Source organism: Terrapene carolina, unplaced genomic scaffold (assembly GCF_002925995.2).
Source record: "Terrapene carolina triunguis isolate 2854851 unplaced genomic scaffold, T_m_triunguis-2.0 Scaffold113, whole genome shotgun sequence".
Lineage (NCBI taxonomy): Eukaryota > Metazoa > Chordata > Testudines > Emydidae > Terrapene > Terrapene triunguis.
The window spans coordinates 17,869,961-17,892,223 of record NW_020664464.1 but is presented as its reverse complement, the minus strand read 5'-3'; the positions used below and the strand labels follow the sequence as shown (position 1 = coordinate 17,892,223).

Sequence of the window (22,263 nt, the reverse complement as noted above, 5' to 3'; positions counted from 1 at the left end):
GGGGGGGGGGGGGGGGGGGGGGGGGGGGGGGGGGGGGGAGGTGTTACGGCAGGGCGGCGCTCTTCTTTTTTGACTGGGGCGGCAAAAAAGTTAGAGCCGGCCCTGCTGAGGAACTTACAGTATTAACTTCCACATACATGTTAAACATTGCCTTTTTATAACTTTATTCCCCCCTTCTCCTCCCCCCTCCTCCCCCCCCGACCCCCATCCCTTCCTTCTTTTTTCATTACTTGAATTTTTCAGGGCAATCGTTGTGCCTTGATTTTTTTGGTAGACATCCTTCTTGCTCAGGCTCAGATTCTGTTGTATAGTTGATACTAAATTGTAGCCATAGAATAAATAAATTCTTTGGGGTAATAGCACACAGATACCTGCATACTGGCAGTCTCACTCATGTCCTTGCCTCCTGTTGAGCGGGTATTTATATGATTGTGTTCAAGGACCTAAGTAAAAAGGAGAGGCTCTTGGCTTACTATTGTAAAACTAAGGACACTGGTCTTTATTCATGCAAAACTCATTGTAGGAGTTTCCTCTGATTAGAGTGACTGCAAAGAATGTCTAGATCAGTGGTTCTCATCCCACGGCCCAATCTGCACACAGCTGTGACCCATGTGACATCTTCAGGGCCATACAGGTAGTATATATAATGTGTGGATGAGGCTCACATAACACACAGAGAACTGTGAGCCATGCATCCCACAGTGGTAAATAGGTTGAGAACCAAGATCTTTGGAGGATTTCATAAACCATGTATTTTAAGCAATCTGTGTCTCATGAAACCCTGTAAGTTCTTTAAGGGCGTGGTTATCATAGGCAGGAAAGTTATATGGTATCACTAGAACTTATAAAAGCTAGTTGAGCCATTTTTAATTTGATCAAATTGAGCTGAGAATGTGCAAAGACTCATAGACTTTAAGGCCAAAGAGACCATCATGATCATCTAGTCTGACATCCTGCACATTGCAGGCCATAGAACCTCATCCACTCACTCCTGTAATAGACCCATAATCTCTGGCTGAGTTTCTGAAGTCCTCAGATCGTGAGTTAGAGACTTCAAGTTTAATCCTTAATGACTAAAAACATCCTAATTGCAACTCAAAGAACAGACAAATGACAGATGAAAGAGAAGAGAAGTGGAATGAACGGACAAAAACAAACTAAGAAACATGATAATATTTGCTGATTCATCACACTGGGGATTGCTCTGATAATTTGGGAACCATTTAAAGGAATAATATCTGATGCAAACAAACTGCTACATTTTTAGAGATGTATTATAATCAGTTACATCTGAGGAGTGCATGTTTGTTTATATTACTGCTGTATGCACACTGCAGTTTTTCCAACCTCCTCCTCATCCACCAGTACCCTGAATCCAGGTGAATCCCTACCTCTGCTTACCTTGAGCCCATCTGTGTCCCCCATTCAATAAGTTTGTATTGGCTTGGGTGTATTTTTTTTTTTTTGGCTCACCTTTTCCCATGAAGATTAATATAGTGCTCTAAACAAAACTCAGCTACCCTTCTGCCATGCCACCACATTATAAAATCAGATGTTACCTCTCTACCTTTGCTAAGCAACTCTTAGGCCTGGTCTACACTAACCCCCCAAGTCGAACTAAGGTACGCAACTTCAGCTACGTGAATAACGTAGCTGAAGTCGACATACCTTAGTTCGAACTTACCGCGGTTCAGACGCGGTCCACACGCGGCAGGCAGGCTCCCCGTCGACTCCGCGGTACTCCTCTCGCCGAGCTGGAGTACCGCAGTCGACGGCGAGCACTTCCTGGTTCGACTTATCGCGTCCAGACCAGACGCGATAAGTTGAACCCAGAACTTCGATCCCCAGCCGCCGAACTAGCGGCTGGGTGTAGACCAGCCCTTAGTTATTTCTTTCCTTTTCAGTCCCCACATATAAAATTTCAATTCCCCTTTTATCCCACGTCCCAAGAAACTCCATCAAGACTAAAGCTCCCCTCCATCTCTCCTTAATCTAAGACAGCTCTTGATCCCTTACACTTCTCTGGAACAACTCTTGCACTGCACACAGATGATGTCCTGGAGTCTCTCGCCATCCCTGCCATTCAGCAGAAGTTATTTTGTTAAGGGCAGCAGAGCTGGCCTGGTCTTTTCTATGCTTTTGAGAGGCTCTTCTTTCCCCTATCCTACTTGTTGATATTTTAGGCTTTAAAATCAACAAGCTTTCTGCATGCACAACTTCAAGATCTAAGTTACAAGCAAGCATTTTGAACAAATGCAATTAAAAAAAAAAAAAAAGAGAACTTACCTTTCCCTGTAGTGACTAAGTAGTGCATGATTTCAGTCACAGACTTTGATTTAACAACATGGTAGAATACCTTATTGGTTGAAACACAACTGTTGTACAAATGTATTTAGTCATTCTTACTGGCGCATTTCATCATATTACCAAGAGTATGTTGACAGCAGCTGTAACATTCCGTAGGCTAAAATTAAGTTTTAAAGGTGTGCAATTGAAAGCTGGTTTTGCTTTTTATTAATAAAAACAAAAATCTGTCATGAGTTTTTGTTTTAATCTTATTTCTTCAGCTGACATCTGAAATGTTTGAAGCAGATCTTGAAAAGGCATTACTGCTAAGCAAACTGGAATATGAAGAGCACAAAAAGGTATTTGCTGTCTTCATCCTGATCTGAAAATTGTGCAAGTTTTTGACCTTTATTGAGTTCTGGATAAAGGAGACTAATAATTTGGTTTCCACAAAATTTCGTGTAAGCTAACTCTTTAGTTTCTTAATACCCAAAGATTTACTAAGAATTGAGAGAACCAATTTGAGAGTTGAGGGAAACCACAAACAGCCAAATTACAGTTTGAGAATATTAAAGATGACCTGCCAAGGGGGAAAATGAGTTTGTACCCTCTTTGCTTCTTTGATATATAAAGACATTTGTTTTCACCTTAGAAATAATAAGACTGCTAAGCCTTGTTCCATGTAGGTGTATGTGTGTGTGTGCACGCGTGTGTGTTTTGTTTTGTTTTATTTATTGATCTTGGTGCGGGCTCTGGAGAGGTCTTCTTAGAGGATCATAGAACTGAAGGGGAGGAGGATCTTTTTTAGGTCTCAATTGAAGTGGTAGGCATGTTGAATCTTTAACATCTTTCCTCCCAATTGTTTCAGTTATTTGACTTAAATAGATAATAACAGTTTAGAACAGGCTGACTAAAAATTCCTTCTCAGCTGGTTAGGTTTACCTTCTTTGGTACTTGTATTGTTGTCTTGCTAGTTCTCCAGTCATCTACATCAGGGGTCGGCAACGTTTGGCACGCGGCTCGCCAGGGTAAGCACCCTGGCGGGCCAGGCCAGTTTTATATACCTGCTGACGCGGCAGGTTCGGCCGATCGCGGCCCCCACTGGCCGCGGTTCGCCGTCCTGGGCCAATGGGGGCGGCGGGAAGCGGCCGAACCTGCCGCGTCAGTGGGGGCCGTAGTCGGCTGAACCTGCCGCGTCAGCGGGTAAATAAAACTGGCCCTGCTCGCCAGGGTGCTTACCCTGGCGAGCTGCGTGCCAAACGTTGCCAACCCCTGATCTACATAGTGTTCCAGGAGAGAAAGTGCTGATAAGTCCTGAATTTCTAGTGTGAAAAACAAATAGGAAACTTTAAGAAAAACAAAAACCTTAAACTATACAGAAGAAAAAAACAAAAATGGCACACATCCATTTTTTTGCTCGGAGTGTCAGCTTTAGTAGCGTCTTGTACTTCTGTTGGACAAACTAAGACTTCGCAGAGGTTTTTTGTTTGAAGGGAATCCCCACAATTAAGTTAAAGTTCTTAAAACTAAACTGTAATTTAACTTCCAATTTTAACTTCATTTTAAAATGCATGCTTAAGTACACGCAAGCAAAGACTTAGTCTTTAAGCATAGCTGTTGGGGATTTGCTCTTGAGTCCAAATGGCATCTGCATGGATTGCAAGTAAAGAAGCTAATTCGTTAGCAGTTTGGGAGAACTTTGTATATGCTAGTAAATTTAAAATCTAGTAGCTGTTTATATTGTAGTCTCGTAGTATAGAACAGGGTTTCTAAACCTTTTTCTTTCTGAGCCTCCCCCCCACTCCCCCCCCAACATGCTATTAAAAACTCTGGGGTGGGGGAGAGGCATGGCTCCAGGCTTCAGATGCAGGTGGTGATGGGGGTGCTCTAGGCTTCAGGTTGGAGGCGGGGGGTGGGACTCTTGTCCTGGGGGGCTCTGAACTTTCTGCCCTGGGCTCCAACCAGTCTAACGCTGACCTGCTTCGCGGACCCCCTGAAACCAGCTGTGGGGCAGTGGACCCCCAGTTGAGAGCAGCTGGTATAGAACATCAGAGCCTGTTTTATTTTTTTTCCCCTGCTTTATTTATTTTCTATATAACTACTTTTTCTATTTAGGTAAAACCTTCAAATCACACTTTACTCTTTTCAGTGTAATGGCACATTTAATGAAGCAGAACCTCAGGCTTAAAAGGAACTCTCCTCTTTGTCTAATGTCATTTAAGCAATAATGTCAGTTGGCTAGAGCATGATCATAGAATATTGGCGGTCTGCTGCTATATGAATGACTAGGGATATTGAGAGTAAATGTCAAGCAGATGTTTATTTTTAAAGCAAGTATAATTGATTGTGACACTACTGTATTACAGTGCTTTTTGATTATATTATACCAAATTGATTTTTAGATAACATTTTATCTAGGTGTTGGGGTAGTAGGCTGACAATTCACTGTACTGTTTGTGAATAGCTATACTCTGGTTTAAAGAACACAGTTGTTTCTTTAGGCTAATCAGAGTACAGAGCGAGAAAGATGTCTACCAAAAGCTGTCAAACTGTTTTAGACCAAGAGCTTTGTTTGTGTACTGTCATTTTTTCTTAAGAATACAAAACTTTAGCGCAGTGGTCCCCAAACATTTGAGGGTTGTGTGCCCCCCAACCCTCCTGGGGCTGGGAGTGGGGGTGGGGCATGACGTGGACAGGAGTAAGGGGGCTGGAGGTGGGTCTGAGAGCAGGGCTGGAAATGGAGCCAGAGGCGGGGGCTGGCTGCTCAGCCCCCGTCCAGGTGCGGCTCCTCCCCCAGCCTCTGCTTCAGGCTGGGAACGGAGTCGCAGCCAGGGGCCAAGGGTGGGGCTGGGAGTGAAGCCACAGCTAGGCCACGGTGGGGTCAGCAGCTGGCCCCCGGCTGAGTGTGGAGCCAGGCTGAGGCTGGGGATAGAGCCAGGCTCAGGTCCGGGAGCCGTGACCGTGGCTGGGGGTGGGACCAAAGCAAAGCTGGGGGCGGGACAGGACTGGGTGGCCCTCCCTCCCTGCCCCCTAGAGGGGCTGGCCTGGGCCTGCTGCATGTTCCCGAATGTTCCTCTGCACCCCCCTAAGGTGGCATGTCCCACAGTTTGGGGACCTCAGCTTTAGAGCAATTAAATTACTAATTGGTTTATTCATTAGAGTAAAATAGTGCAATCAGTGGGGTTTTATTCCTTTCAGGACTCTGAAAATGCTTCGCCTCCCTCAAAGTCGGTGAATAAGAAAGAGAAAAGAAAGAACCAGCAGGGAAAAGACAAACCTCTCACAGTGTCTCTCAAAGACTTTCAGTCTGACATTAATATAGGTATGCATTTTTATGTTTAAATATTTCTTTACAAACCAAGTGTTTAATTCTTTGGAATTACTATGACATATACTTTTAATAACAAAACACTGTACTGAAACTCTGCATTTCCAAAGTCTCAGTTCAGTAACACTGTATTTAAATATAATATTCACTGAACAGTGTTAGAAACAAGTAAACTAAACACTGTGTTTTGATAGCTCTAAATCTAACTTTATGTATCCTGAATCTTATTATTTTTAATGTGGACTAATCAGTTTAGCTAAGGAGAGGAGCAAATGAGAGAAGTATTCAACTGTTGGGGTGTGAAGAAGTACTGAACCTGTTGCAGTGACCAGCATCTGGCAATGATCCAAGCTCACTCCAGAGGAAAAACTCTTTACTCCCAGCTTGGTTGTACTTGCTGCCTTGCTGTTCCCTCTACTTCCCAGACAGTGGTAGGACAGTGGTAGTTGCCCTTTGCACCCAAAGCTGGCTCTTTAGGGGAGGAAGAGTTAAGGGAGGGGGAAATATTGCTTACCAGAGCAGCTCGTACATTCTTTGGGTGCTGGTTTGTTCCTGTTGTCTTCAGAGCAGTGGCTCCTGCCTTTAGCACAGAAACAATGGTAGGGTCTGGAAAGAGAAAAAGTACTATTAAATCAAAAGTCTATTTAAAAAAATATTCTAAGCACTTATCTAAGTTACCAGTATCTTATTAAATGTGGGTTGATTTTAAAAACAAACCGAGAAACAAAAACAATAAAACACCCGCAAAGGATGAGAGTCTGAACAAATTATAGATGTTGGTCATGTCACATAATATGCTACTGCAAGGCACTGAGATACTATGGTGATGAGGGCAATATAAAAACCAGAAAAGAATTAAATACAGTCTGCAGTTTGTTTATTGCAAAAATGTTGCTTGCCAGTTATGAACTCTCACTGCATTTAACAAATTGGGGTCTGCTTTCTGTTACATTATTTTAAGAGATAGGGTTTAAAATACAACATAGACCAATGATACTCAGACTGAGGGCTTGTCTTCGCTACCGGCATAAGTCAACCTAAGTTACACTACTCCAGCTACGTTATTCATGTTGCTGGAGTCGACTTAGCTTAGGTCGATTTACCCTGGTGTCTTCACTGCACTGCGTCAATGGGAGACCCTCTCCAGTCAACTTACCTTACTCTTCTTGGAGAGCTGGAGTACCAGAGTTGCTAAATCGACACCCATTGCATCGATTGCAGCAGCGTTGATCTCCCCGGTAGTGAAGCCCTGAGGCTCGCAAGCTGCAAATCAGGGATCTTTAACGTGTCTCCTGCGACTCTTTGAAGCACATGATAATAAAACACTGTGTGATGTAATTATTAATCAATCAGGATACTTTTATTAACTAAGTTAACTTATTTGCTGTGAGAATGATATACACCTCTACCCCGTTATAATGCAGTCCGATATAACACACATTCAGATATAACGCAGTAAAGCAGCGCTCCGGGGGACGGGGCTGCTTTACCTCATCATATCCAAATTCGTGTTACCGCAAGTGGTTCCTCTGCGCCCGCCCGTTACTTGCTGCAGCCCTCCCCGGGGCCCCCTGCCCCAGCTCACCTTCGCTCCCCCTCCTCCCACGAGCGTGCCGGAGCTCCGCTTCTCCTCCCTCCCTCCCAGGCTTGCTGTGCCAATCAGCTGTTTGGCACAGCAAACCTGGGGAGGGAGGAGAAGCGGAGCTGAGTGGCTGCTCGTGGGAGGAGGAGGCAGAGCGGAGGTGAGCTGGGGTAGGGGGGCCGCAGCAAATAGGGGGGGCGCAGAGGAATCGCTCCCTCCCCGTCCAGCTCACCTCCGCTCCGCCGCCTCCTTCTCCTCCCACGAGCACGCCGCTCAGCTCTGCTTCTCCTCCCTCCCAGGTTTGCCGCGCCAAACAGCTGATTGGCGCAGCAAGCCTGGGAGGGAAGGAGGGAGGAGAAGCAGAGCTGCGGTGCACTCGTGGGAGGAGGCGGAGCGTAGGTGAGCTGGGGTAGGGGGGCCACAGCAAGTAAAAGGGGGGGCGCAGAGGAACTGCTCCCCGCTCCAGCTCATCTCCGCCTCCTCCCCTGAGCGCGCCGCGGCTGCTCCGCTTCTTCCCCCCTTCCTCTCCCCGGCTTGCCGGTCCAAACAGCTGATTGGCGGGGCAAGCCTGGAAGGGAGGGAGGGAGAAGCAGAGCGGCCGCAGCACACTCAGGGAGGAGGCGGAGGCAGAGCGGCGGTGAGCTGAGGCGGGGAGCGGTTCCTCTCCCTACCCTGATACAACGCGGCCTCACCTATAACACAGTGAGATTTTTTGGCTCCCGAGGACCACGTTATATCAGGGTAGAGGTGTATATAAAATATAGTACTATAAGTAAATGAAACAATTAATTCACACTACTGTGGCTCTTTTGAATAGTTTATCACTAATTTGGCTTCTGAACCACTGAGGTCTGAGTATCACTGGTGTAGAAAGTCCTCTTTAATTCCTTAGTGTAATTTTGGGAAAAGAATGAGAATTAATGCTGGAGAACCAAAATGGATTTTTCAGTCTCTTCTGAATTATCTCACTTTGATAGTTTTTGGTATGATTAAATCAGACAATGTAGTATTTTTTTTTTAAGTAACATCTATTTTTCCTGTGTTCTCTTTTTCAGATCCCCTTGCTAAAAAACACGAGGTAAGACTTAGTTTTTATTAAATTAATAAACATAACACAACACCAAAGACCAGCTTAAATAATGAGGTTTTGTATGCAGAAGATAGTTATTAAATAAGTATTTAAACAAAGAGGCTTTCTAAAGTCACAGTCAGGAATTAATTTTTCAAATTGGCTGCCTAAAGTATGTCCATAAAACTTGTGTGAGCAAATGCAAAGATAAAAGTCCATGTATGAGAACTTATACATGTCTTTTCCAGTTTTGTGCCATCAGTTACAGGCTTGCAAATGTTATTGGTACAGTTTAGACAGATTTGAAAGCCTGGCCCTAAAAGTTCTCTAGGCAGGGTACAAGAAGCTAAATACCTATTAGAAGCAGAGTAGATAAGAAAATATTAATGGCAAATATTGTGCAGTGGTACATTCCTAGTATTATGACCCTTCTAGGTAGAAAAATCACTTTGATGTTAAATATTTCTTTATAATTCAAAAATCTAGGTAGGCATTGCACAAAAGTATTAAATCAATGGAAATATTTTTCTCACCTGATATCACTTCTATGAAATGTTCTTATTTTTCAGAGTTTTATAGTTGGCAGTAAAATATGCTCTAGGTAAAATTTAGTACTCCATTTTGTTTCATGATGTGTCTCTGTATATTAAAGAAGAAAGTGCTGATACCTGTATTTTGTGTGTTTTTGTGACTTTAAACACAGACTTCTTTAAAACTCAACTATATTTCATTGTTTAGCTGGATATTGACTTCTATTTAAATGGAGATAAATCATGAAGTTAATTCTTGACAGGAACTGAGCTCTTCCCAGACTTTATTGCATGATGGAGGATTCTTCAATAGACTGGAAGATGATGTTCATAAAATACTTATTAGAGAAAAAAGGAGAGACCAGCTCACAGATTACAATGGAGTGGATAACTGTACATCTCATGAACATAGTCAGGCATGTACAATGGCAGCTATTTTCAAGTGCACAATGAATATTTGCTTGGTGGATAATCGAAATAAAATTTGAAGCTTCTGGAGTAATTTTTCTTACAAAAAAAAAATCTGACTGCTTATGCTCTCACAACTTCAATTATATGCTGAAAACACAATTTATGGATAACTTTTTTGACTAGTTCATGTTATAGGTCAGTGTATCGCTTAAGAAAAAACAAAATGCAAACAACTGAAATGGGACTGCCAAATCTCCTCCTCTGAGAAGAAGGTCAAGAGGAAGGAATGACAAAGACCCACTCCTCTTTTACCTCTTTCCAGTAGCATAAATATCTTTGGAGAAGGGAGGATTACAAAATTGGCTCCTGGGGTTGTAGTTCTAACACCTTGGTCCCTGCAGTCTGGTTGCAGGTCTCATGGATAAGTCATCAGGTCCTTTGACTACCTGTAGATATTTCTAGGGCTATTATTGTTATAGTAGTAGCCTGACATTAGCAAATTTTTTTTTTTCTTCAGAAAATACTACTTCTGCTCTGTGCCCCTTGCTGCAATGGTGACCGAATGTCCTTGCAGAAAACCATAATTGGGATATTTCCTATGACTTCCACGTTATTGAGTGGGATATTTCTTCCCTACAGTGAGGAAATAAAGTCAGAAGGGAGAGCAAATGCTGTATTTTAAGAATATAACTTTGTTAGAGAACAAGCTTAGTTTTGATCTGACTGTTAAAAGCTGAAGTAATTTAGTTACGACTGTACTTTTAAGATTTAATTATGTGTTCTTGTTTGTCCTAGTTTTTTTCCCCAACTTGATATCCTTTCCTTCCCTACTCAGTTGAGAGAGAGCTGAGCTGAGGTTACAATCTTGTTGTGACTTCACTGTTCACAACCTCCACAAACCCTGCCATAGTCCTGCAGGGAAAATTTTTTTTGATATTCTCTTTGTTTTTTTAAGAAGATTAGAACTAATCAAAACCTTTTTTTGGAGAAAAGATGACTTTGTTAGCATTGCATATGCTCCAGCTAAACACAGTGTGCAGGATCCAATCATTTCGAGTGTGAACTTGAAACAGCATTAGCATTTAATCTGGTTTGTGTGTACTTTCGCTCCCAGTTCTTTGTAGCACCTTTAATCTTTAAAAAAATACAAAACACTTTTGCCCAAAACTACTTCCATTCCCCCTCTTCCTCTCATACATGTAAAGCATCAAAAAGTTGGCTAGCTCCTAAACCATGCTACAAGATTTTAGTAAACGAGGACTTCCTCAGTTGTAAAAACGAAGGGCAAAGTTGTCTCATATGCTGGGTACAAGCAGTTTTTTCTAACAGCTTCTGTATAATCAGGTGGGGTTAAAGTTTGTACACTAATATTTGAAAACACTTAAATAATTTGTCACATTTAAATCTTGTTCTCTAGCAATAAGAACAAAATCCAGTAGTCAAGGCTTAGAGAGCTTCTCCCGTTTTGCTTGCACTTCCACAGAATGTGCTCCTTTTTGAAGTTGAAAAAGCTTAAAAAAAATACCCTGCTTGTGTATCCATCCATAAAAGCTTCGAAAATATTTTTAAAGCTATATTTTTTAAATGAACATTTTACAGAAGCTCTTTCACATGATTCTGCCAGATACCCAGTCTTTAAATGTTTTATGGCTTGGTCCTTCAAAACATACTTGAAGCATGCAGGTATTTGTTAAAACTTAAACACCTTATGTTACTGATTTATATATATCATATTTTAATGGTTGTGCAGCTATGGAAAACCAACACACTTGCACAAGAGCTACTTTGAAGCAACCAGGCTAATAGTGTTTTTGTTTGTTTTTCTTTGCTTGGAGACAGTCAAGGGCAGCTGAATTCTGCCTTTTGCAGGACTGAAATTCTAATGCAAACTTATAGTTAGTCCTAAAATTATGTGGTTGCTTATTTTTCTGTAGGAGGTTGTTTTGAAAGATGGAAAAACAGAACGATTAAAGTTGGAACTTGAAAAGAAAGATACAGAAATTCAGCAACTGAAAAGCATCATTACTCAATGGGAGGTATGTAGTTGATAATGTCTCCAAGTATTGAACAAAGTCTAACTTCTTTTTTTACCCATTTGATTAAGCCAAAACGTGGCTAGTCTGAAAGGGAACTTTGTGCTGGCCACCAAAATATTACCTTTCCAGAGCATCTTTCTCCAAAGTTGTTCCTGCAGTACCAGATGGATTGACCTTTCTTGGTAAGTAAGACAGGTATCTAAAAATAAACTGAATACCGTAAGAAGGTCACCCATCAAGGAGTAAATATTTATCAGTTTTGGCATACCCAAGTCCCATTTGTTTCCCAGATGTTGCCGTTTTGTTAGCTGTCAAGACTGTAGCCCAATCTGAAATGCCTAAAAAAAGAAACCAGTACATACTTCTCCAGATACAAGAGAAACCATTTAGAGCTGCAGCCCTGTAGCATTGAAATGGAGCTTTGCATCTGCTATGCCCCTTCTCCCAACCTAGGAGGAAGATTTCAAAACAACATTCAGTACAAAGGTTAACCCCTTACCAAATCCTCTGGTGTTGCTGGATGCTAAATTAGATAGGAAAATTCCCAGAATTGCTGCCCTGGAACACCACATTAATATCTGTCCCGACTCTAGCTGACAGCTTGAAAATGAATACAAAGCAGCAAGGATGGAACTTTTATGAGAAATTGCCATTATGTCAAAAGGCTCTGGTAAATGCACTAAAGCACCAGGACCAACTTCTTATTGGTCACATTAAACCAAATTTTGTTCATCTTTGTTTGGGAGTGGTGAACAGGAATACAAGGAGGAATAGTTTGTTTATGTAAATAAAAACAGATAGATATGTAAACTTCATAACTTAGCCTTGGGTACCAAACAATTGAACTCTGTAGAAACAGCATGAAATTGTTGACAATAGTGACATTCAACATTTCAGCTAAGTTCTGATTAGAAAATGATTTCAACCTGCTACAAAACAGGAAACAAGGTTTTTTGGTTAACAGCTGCTGTCATGTGCAAAGTTTGGGCTCACAGATGAAATTAATTGAAATGGAAAACCATTTCTATTTGATATTGCTCCTAGAGTACAGTTGGCAGAATAATGCAGTGCACAAGAATTCTTGTTAAGTGCTTCATTTCACGTGATGTAATTGTTAAGAGTTTCTACTTGATAGTCTTGTATGCTTATTGGGCATTGAAGGGCATAGAAAGCTTTGGCTAGCTGTAAGTCTAGAAGAATTCATTACTATGACAATTAAATTCACTTTTATTGGCCTTTGGTTCGATAAATATTGCTTTAAAGCATGGCTGTAGTTAGGGATGGTGTGGCATTCCAGTATACTTTCTTGGAAAGGTTGAAGGTACTCTACTGTAGAATTATCTACCCACCCCTTTTCAATATTGGCATTTGCTGTTCTTCATGCTGCTCCCATGCAATTGAATCAGCATCCCGTTAATTAGCCCAGTGTTCCTTCTCTGTTTATAAACCAGCTGACCTTGTTCTATGGAGCATTATGAAGTTAACATGAGGGACAAGATTGGTGTGTAAGTGGAGCATGGTAGCTTGCCACCAGGTTCAAGATATCCTATAAAAATTAATTTTTCTTCAAGGGACACCGAAATGGGGAGAAAAGAGAATGAGGAAAATATAAAATGGGTGTAGAATTAAGAAAAGACACAGAAACCAAACTGCCAGAATTGGCACCAGTGACCAGTCATGAGAAGTGCTACCTTAGAAGAGGCAATTTAGGCATCAGATGGACAGGAGAGATCAGTAAGGTCCGTTTCCTGAGTAGAAAAACTGAAAGATGAAGATTCCAAAAGAGAATTTCCTTGACTGTAAGGTCTTTGGGGACAGTGATCATGTCTTCCTATGTGTCCTTGTATAGCACCTAAGGCAATGAGGACTCAGTCCTAACTGTGCTCTTTGGCTACCACCATAGTATAAATGATATGTCACTTCTTTTGGCATTACAGTTCTTTCATGTGGCCTTCATTTTTTTCAGAGAACCCTCAAAACCTCTGTCAGACATGGAGCTAAAATCTTCCAGCAAGTTCTGTTTCTCTGTTCAGCAGTTCTTTCTTCTCTTTCTCCATTCACACCATGTGTAGTTGATTTTGAATCTGCTGTAGTGCCAGCTTGAGCTCCTTTGACTTTGGCCTCTAATTTGTTTAAACTACCTCTCCTATGTTCTCTCATCCTTGAGTCCTATGTATTTAAATAGATGAGCCTAGAACCCTTGTGCTTCTTAAATTACCAGTAAAATCACTGCTTTCAAATTTGATGTTTGTTATTTTTAAACACCAATTTAAAGAATGTCCCTTTTGTCATATAGTAATAGGTGATTTTATTTAAATCTCTTAATATTAGGTGAAGTATAAAGAAGTAAAAGCAAGAAATGCACAGCTGTTGAAAATGCTACAGGAAGGTGAAAGTAAGTAAAGTTTATTCTCTAAGATGTTAATTTTGAAGTGTACAAAGTTATTTTAAAAATTTACTTAAATGACTTTGAAAAACAGTTTTTAAAGATAAATTGATAAGAGTAATGAGTGGCAACTGTAAATTGTAATAGTGGAATTATTTAATCTGACAATTTCCTTTACTAGGAACTTCTGATAATTCATTTTCAGTCTGAGTGACTAGTGTTCAATTTCATTAGTTGCTATTTCAGTAAAATTGTCTTTATAAGCAACCTTCTAATATGAATATAAGAATCATGTGATTGTGTTAGACTTTTTAATACTGCTGGGTCATGCATGTTCAAGTTGTTTCCATGACATCAGGTGCAGTATGTAAACTATACTTTAGCGTATCACACATTGTAAAACAATGTGAGAGAGGAGGGTAACTTTCAGAAGAAATTTTGTAATTTTACCAGTATTGGGGATGCTATGCTATAACAGGCTCACTAGTGACACTATAGTTAAAGTTGCCCAAGTGTTTCCATTCCAACCCCCAGTTCTTAATCACTCATAATTTACTGAAAATTTCTGGTGTCTGGGTCAGGGTGAAATATTTTTGGTGAAAAAATTATTGGTTCAGCCAATTTTGGAGGAGTGTGGAAACAGGGTTGCCAGGTGTCCGTTTTTCAACCGGAATGCCCGGTCGAAAAGGGACCCTGGGGGCTCCGGTCAGCACTGCTGACCGGGCCGTTAAAAATCCGGTCGGTGGTACAGCAGGGCTAAGGCAGGCTCTCTGTCTGCTGTGGTTCCGCACGGCTCCCGGAAGGAGCAGCATGTCTCCCCTCCAGCTCCTACATCTAGAGGCGGCCAGGGGGCTCCACACGCTGCCCCGACCCCAAGCATTGGCTCTGCAGCTTTCATTGGCCGGGAACCACAGCAATGGGAGCTGTGGGGGCGGTGCCTGCAGATGGGACTGCGCGCAGAGCTGCCTGGCCGCACCTCCGCGTAGGAGCTGGAGGGAGAGACATGCTGCTACTTCTGGGAGCTGCTTGAGGTAAGCGCCGCCCAGAGCCTGCACCCCTGACCCCCTCTCGTGCCCCAACCCCTGGCCCCAGCCCTGATCCCCCTCCCACCCTCTGAATCCTTTGGTCCCAGCCTGGAGCACCCTCCTACACCCCAAACCCCTCATCCCCAGCCCCACCCCAGAGTCTTCACCCTCAGATGGAACTTTCACATACCCCTGCCCCATCCCGGAGGCCCCCCCGCACCCTGAACCCCTCCATTTCTGGTCCCACCCAATAACACACACCCCCAGCCCAGAGCCCTCTCCCATGCTTTGAACCCCTCAGCTCCACCCCTAGCCCGGAGCCCCCTCCTGTACCCCAAAGCCCACATCCCTGGCCCCACCCCAGAGCCCACACCCCCAGCCGGAGCACTTACCCCTCCTGCATCCCAACCCTCTGCCTCAGCCTGGAGCCCCCTCCTGCACTCTGAACGCCTCTTTTCTGGCTGCACCCCCAGCTGGAGTCCTCATCCCAATCCCCTGAGCCAGCCCAGTGAAAATGAGTGAGTGAGTTATGGTGGGGAGAGCAAGCAACAGAGGAAGAGGGGGATAGAGTGAATGGGGGACAGGGCCTCAGAGGAGGGGTGGGGCAAGGGAAGGGTGTTCAGTTTTGTGCAAGTAGAAAATTGGCAACCCTATGTGGAAACAATGTCCTATTATAAAATAATAATCTTGTTACCTCTTTTACTAGATCTCTTGCTGAAATAGCTGAGGCAGAAAGATTAATTTGATGGAACAGTTACTGAGGAAAAATTAATTTTGTTTTTTGGTAAAAACTAGCTTGAATGTGGTAGAATTGAGCCTTGAAAATCCTAATTTGCACATGTACAGTAAAGGTTTATAATGATAGCACTATTCTATATTATCCACAACTTCAAAGAAAGTAACCAAGTATGTAGGTTCAGCACACCTTAATTTTGCTATGTATTTAAAACTTTAGCCAAGGTTTTCAAATTGATTTAAGGCATGGCTCTGGAAAGCTTACAATCTCAAGCTCCATCCATAACCAGAGAGCCTCGCAGGTCTATAGTGAGTCTCTGTGAAGTCTGTGGGATCCCATACAGGTGCAGGCAGTGAAAGTTTCCTAAAAGGCCTAAAAAGCTTCCCATATTCACAGGCTGCTGCTACTGGAAATGGTAATAAATTGTTGGCTCCAGGCAACCTCTATTGTTGATCCTGCCTTCAATGATGACTGAGAAAATATCCTAAGGGTAGCAAAAAAATGGATCCAGCAGTACCCCACTACGGTTATATATAAAGACTTGTAAGGATAGAGACAGCCTAATGTTCTTGTTTTGTTTTTTAAGTGAAAGACAAAGCAGAAATACTTCTACAGGTTGATGAATCTCAGAGTATCAAGAATGAGTTGACCTTACAGGTAAGTTTTTTTTTTTTTTTTTTTTTTTTTTATTAAAAAAAAACCTTGTGAATATTTTTAAAAATAATATATGAAGGCAAACAGCAAAGCCAAACTGAAAATGGGTATAAGCACAGAAATAAGTGCAGAGTTCCCCTCTCTCTGGATTCTTTGTGTTAATGGACATAGAGTATATAAGATCCAGCTACCCTTTTTAAATGGCATTTGTGCATTCAGAGATTTCTACTGCAAAAGAGTCAGCAGATTTTCAAGGTGAAGCATTAACATTTATTATATGAACATAGTATAGGGAGCATACAAGATATTTCTGTATTTGTTTTGGCTTTGCAGTAATTTTTAATTAAAATCTTAAACTTGATCCAGTATTCCATTTGTGCAATGTCATAGAATGACACAAAATAGTATAATTCAGTTTCCATTAATTATGAACGCTGAGATAATCACTTCTTAAGAGTGAGGTTATGGAATCAATTGTGTTGCATTATATTACATCAAATACAGTACACTGACATAAAATAAAATATAATGCAATGGCTAAAATCTGAAAGAAAACTGTCACTTTTCATATTACATTACTCAGGCAAACACATAAAGAGGCACTAGGGAACTAATAGAGACTTAGGGAATACTACTGTACTTTGTGTGGTACATCAAATGTTGATCATTTTGAGAATAATCACTTTCTTGAATAAACTAAATATTTACTTCTCTTCCCAGCAACACTAATGTGTATATATATTATATAAAATAAATAAAAATATTTAGGCTGTTGAACTGCAACAGAAATGTTTGGAGTGTGTTGGGAGATTAAGATAATTCTGTAACGCTTTTAAAAAATTGTTGTAGGTGACTACACTTCATGCTGCATTAGAACAAGAAAGATCTAAAGTGAAATTATTACAAGCAGAACTAACAAAATATCAGGTATTTATTTTTATATTGTCTCTAGAAATAAATTCACCTATGTCTAGTATAATTCTAATGGTATATGGAAACGTTGATACACGAGAATCTTGACTTTTGAATAGTTGCTTTGAAGGTAATGGATCTGTGTATTTGCTAAAGTTAGTACTACCTAGGCGATTTTAAAAATATAATGGACTTTTTAGAAAAACAGTAACAAAACTGAAGCATGGTTATGCATTTACTTGGGTGGCTGAATGGATTTAGTCCTCCATTTTGTGCCTCAAAACATACACCTCTACCCCGATATAACGCGACCCGATATAACGCAGTAAAGCAGTGCTCCCGGGGGGCGGGGCTGCGCTGCGCACTCCGGTGGATCAAAGCAAGTTCGATATAATGCGGTTTCACCTATAACGCGGTAAGATTTTTTTGGCTCCCAAGGACAGCGTTATAGCGGGGTAGAGGTGTACTTGAATTATACAGGTAAACAAGATTGCACATCTTTGTTGCTTCTATATACTCTTAACATTTTGAATATAAGACTACATCTAAACTAGTAAGTTGATTTTTATAGAGTAACTCCTCACTTAACGTTGTAGTTATGTTCCTGAAAAATGCAACTTTAAGCAAAACGATGTTAAGCGAATCCAATTTCTCCATAAGAATTAATGTAAATGAGGGGGTTAGGTTCCAGGGAATGAATATATATATATATATATATAGATACACTCTATAAATTTTAAACAAGCAATTTAATACTGGTATACTGTGATGATTATTGTGAAGCTTGGTTGAGGTGGAGGAGTCAGAGGGTGGGATATTTCCCAGTAATGCCGAACTGCTATATGATGAACTAGCAATTGGCTGAGCCCTCAAGGGTTAACTCTCACACTCTCTATAAGGCAGCAGGAATGGAGGGAGGGGAGACAGCATCGCAGACAGAGACACACACCCTGTGTGTGAGAGAGAGAGAGAGAGAGAGAGAGATGCGCATTTCGCCTTGTTAATTAGATTAGCTTGCTGAGACTGCAGCTGCTGCCAGCAAGCTCCCTCCGTGTTGTGTGTCCACCCTGGTTCCAAGCCCCCACCAGCTAGCTGCAACGGGCTGCTCTTCCTGCAAGCAGTGGACAAAGCAGGCGGCTGCCAGACGATGTTAGAAGGGAGCATTGCACAACTTTAAATGAGCATGTTCCCTAATTGATCAGCAACGTAACAACGTTAACCGGGACGACTTTAAGTGAGGAGTTACTGTATATTTTTCTTGTTATCTGGGACAGATAACCTGAGGCCAAGTGCAAGTCTTAGTAGATTGATTATTGGCTTTTTCTCCCACCCGTGGCAAATCTTTCAAATGAGATAAATGAAATAGATTTTCATTTTGCTTTTAATATGTAGAAGAGTGCATTTACTGATCTGTGTTTTTTAATGTGGCATTTTCTACTTGGCTAAGCAATAGAGCAAAATTTGGTAGTGAAATATAAGACATGAAAAAATGTTTGACATTGTTTTAATGTAAGCTGAATTTTCACACTTGCATGCTTTTATACTTACTCAATTATGAGCATCTTCAAAATAGTGAAATTATTTGATTTCACAGCAATAAGATGCTATGCTTGTTTCTGTATGGTAAATATTTCCTTTGAAAAAAGACTTAAAACAATGCTGAAAGAAAATATTGCTTCAGTTATAGGTAAGGTTAAGATTTTGTCAGTTATTTTTAGTAAAAGTCACGGACAGGTCACAGCTAATGAACAAAAATTAACAGAAGCCCATGACCTGTCTGTGACTTTTACTAAAAATAACCGGGGGAGTGAGAGGGCTGATCACCGGGGGGACTGAAGCTGAAGGAGTCCTGAAGGTTTGTTAAAATCATGGAATCTATGACTTCCGTGACTAAATCGTATCCTTAATTATAGGGAAAGCTAATCACTTGTAAGTTTAAAATAGAAAGTTTTCAAGTAGCTGCATAGACTTAGGTGTAAACAGTAAGCTCTCTTGTTTCGAGCTATAACCTGTTTGTTTGTTTATGCTGGAGTACTGCATGTTCATCCCACGACAATACCTCATTGCATTCTAATCTAATTACTCTTTCTGACAAAGCAACAGATTCAACCTTTCTCATTGCTTCATCATCTTCCCTCTCTGATATTCCACGATGCTCTATCCTCAATTTCACCTGCTTTTTCCCTGTGCATTTCCCAGGAGTGATCTCATCCACTCTTAAAGCATAAATTATTTTTACAGTAATAGTTCCCAAATGTGTACATGCACACCTTGACATCTCACTCTGTTCACTCTCACACTTCCAGCTGTATCTTAACATCCAGCATGCCACACCACTAACCTTAAAAACCAATCAAGCAAAACAAAAACAAACCCCCCTATTACCATCAAACTCCATCATATTCCCTGTCACTCAGACTTACAACTTTACTGCTGCATTTAACTTTTCTCTAATATCCATGCTGTTGCTAATTTCTTTCATTTCTTCAAGATCTCCAAAATCCATCTTTTATTCCTACAAAAATCCTTCTCTTTGTCTTGATTATTGTAGTGCCCTCTTCTCTTCCCTCCCTGTCTATTCAAATTCTGCTTTTAAAATTTTCCCTTTCCTCCACTCCTATTATCTCCTTCCTCATTTAATCCCCTTTGCTGCCTCTTTGTGCAAAGTTCAAGCTTGTCCTCTGTTTAAAGGCACAGCACAATTACACCATCACCATTTCTACTTTTATTCCTTCCTATAATTCTCTTAGGTTGTCCATCAAAGGACCCCTTCTCCTAGTTTTGTCTTTGCACTGTCTTCCATGACCTCCCTTACCTGTATGAGCTCCCTCTCATATTTGTGAACCAAAAGACTCATAAATTTTATGGCCAGAAGAGAGCATCATGATCCTCTAGTCCAGGGGCGGGCAAACTTTTTGGCCTGTGGGCTGCATCGGGTTTCCAAACTTCTATGGAGGACCAGTTAGTGGAGGCTGTGCCTCCCCAAACAGCCAGGCCCTGCCCCTATCCGACCCCTCCTGCTTCTCGCCCCCTGATGGCCCCCCCGGGACTCCTGCCCCATCCAACCACCTCTTCTCCCTGACTGTCCCCGGAACCCCTGCCCCTGGCTGCCCCACGCTGCCCCATCCAATCCCTCCTCTCATTCCTGACTGCCCCCCCGGGGACCCTTGCCCCATCCAACCATCCCTTCTCCCTGTCCCCTGACCGCCCCCGGAACCCCTGCCCCTGACTGCCCCCCGCCACCCCATCCAACCCCCCCTCTCCTTCTTGACTGCCCCCTTGGGACCCCCTGCCCCCATTCAACGCCCCTGTTCCCCGCCCTCTGACTGCCCCGACCCCTATCCACACCCCTGCCCCCTGACCACCATCCCGAACGCCCCTGCCCTCTATCCAATCCCCCCTGCTCCCTGCCCCCTTACCTCACTGCCTGGAGCACTGGTGGGTGGCAGCGCTACAGCCATGCCGCCCAGAGCACCAGGACAGGCAGCCGTGCCACCTGGCTGGAGCCAGCCACGCCACCGCGCAGCACAGAGCACCGGGTCAAGCCCCAGCTCTGCGGCTACGCTGGCCCAGGAGCTCGCAGCCCCACCATCCAGAGCATTGCGCCGGCGGCGGAGCGAGCTGAGGCTGCGGGGGAGGGGGAACATCAGGGGAGGGGCCGGGGGTGAGCATCCCGGGGCAGGAGCTATGGGGGCTGGGCAGGAGGGTCCCGTGGGCCATAGTTTGCCCACCTCTGCTCTAGTCTGACCTCTTGTACATTGTAGGCCACAGAACGTCACCCAGCCTCTCCCATAATAGGCCCATAACCTCTGGCTGAGTTAATTGAAGTCCTCAGTTCTTGATTTAAAGACTTTGTTACCAAGCCTCCACCATTTACTTTAGTTCACACCAGCAGTGACCTGTGCCCCACACTGCACACCACCTCTTAATTTGAGTATTGCCTTAAAACACACTTTGTCTGTGAATCCTTTCAATAATTCTACCAAAAGTGTTTTTAATATTCTTGGCTTTGATCAGATGTGTTGTCTCAATCTTTCTCTTCATTTGTGAGTTCCCTGAGGCAAGAACTATCTTCATCTATTTTGTACAGCACAGTTGGTGCTCAGATAATAAGGCTTCAGTTGTGTATGTAAAATGCTATACAATTCAAGATTTAAACTATCCAAAAATAATTGTGTTAACTGACGTGCATGTCTTTATACCCGTATGTATCTCTTACTAAATATTCAAATATGTCAAATGTATTTTTTAGTTTACTATTTCACTTTTCCTCTACAGGGTGGGAGAAAAGGGAAAAGAAACTCAGAATCTGACCAATGCAGGTGATTATACTTGCCATCAAGTTGAAAGCAAAAAATCAAATCTTGTTCTTCAGGGTTTTGCAGAAATGTATATATTTGTTGTACACTGCAAAGCTATGCAGTTTTTTTGAAAGAAGCTAACAATTACTAGTTTGACTGACATTCTAAATAGTTAATTTGTTGCACTTTCTGTTAGTTTAAAGAAAAAAAGTAGAGAACTGTTCCAGCAGAGCTCAAACATTGTTGCTGTTAATGCCATAATTAGTTTTTCATCAGTTAATAAAATTTACTCTTTCATTTGTATGTCTAAATTCTTGCTTTTTAGAATAGGTTGCATCATTACATCTATTTAAAGATCAACATTTCTAATTCCGCTAAAATTGACAAGCTTAGTTGGATTTCTTTTGAAATTAAATGTGTTTTAGAAGGGTGCAGTATAGGATTAGTGACCTAAATTTGGAGTTGTTTGAGACATGTTTTCCAGATACAAGCCCCAGAAAATAAAAAGGCATTTTAAAAAAGGTTTCTAGGTGGGTTTTTTGCCCAAAGCTAGTGATCAAATGATCAATGAGCTAGGGTAAAAATAGTCTGTCAAGTTTTATCCAAGATAGTGCTTGGCACTCACTAAATCTTTGGGTGACCCAGAATGGTATGTAAGAAAATGTACAATTTTACACTGTGCATGCCCCAGTACAGAAAGGTGACTAGAGAGATTCCATTCCTGCCATTTTATATGTTGTAAAGCTCTACTCTTGTAAGTTCTCTAAACTTTGAACAGTTAATCCAATTGCTTTGAAATTTGATGTGCCCCATAAGAGTGGGGGAGTAGCATTAGTGATCCAAATTTGGGATCATTCGGCTGAGGGCTTCTCAAGTTAAGCCCCGCTTGGTTTTCTTCTGCTGCCTTGTACTGTAAAACTGAGACAGAGGTACTAATGACTGAGGGTTATGTTCAGACTACAGGGATATGGATAGCAGTTTGCACCGAAGTACTGTGCTATAACTTC

The 22,263-nt window shown here is 42.0% G+C and overlaps 1 protein-coding gene across 4 annotated transcripts in view; it reads left to right on the top strand.

Annotated features, from left to right (window-relative positions):
* Window positions 1-21,553, top strand: part of GKAP1 (G kinase anchoring protein 1) — a 46,591-nt gene extending 25,038 nt beyond the window's left edge. For 3 of the 4 annotated variants that reach the window (XM_026652432.2, XM_026652433.2, XM_026652434.2), the window contains exons 4-12: window positions 2,568-2,645; window positions 5,485-5,608; window positions 8,252-8,274; window positions 9,059-9,211; window positions 11,141-11,242; window positions 13,574-13,637; window positions 15,976-16,046; window positions 16,893-16,970; window positions 21,234-21,553. In XM_026652432.2, coding sequence (XP_026508217.1) covers window positions 2,568-2,645; window positions 5,485-5,608; window positions 8,252-8,274; window positions 9,059-9,211; window positions 11,141-11,242; window positions 13,574-13,637; window positions 15,976-16,046; window positions 16,893-16,970; window positions 21,234-21,281 — 741 coding nt within the window. In that variant the 3' untranslated portion in view covers window positions 21,282-21,553. The remainder of the gene's footprint in view (window positions 1-2,567; window positions 2,646-5,484; window positions 5,609-8,251; window positions 8,275-9,058; window positions 9,212-11,140; window positions 11,243-13,573; window positions 13,638-15,975; window positions 16,047-16,892; window positions 16,971-21,233) is intronic. The other variant, XM_026652435.2, reaches the window with a different exon arrangement.
* Window positions 21,554-22,263: the final 710 nt, after the last annotated feature.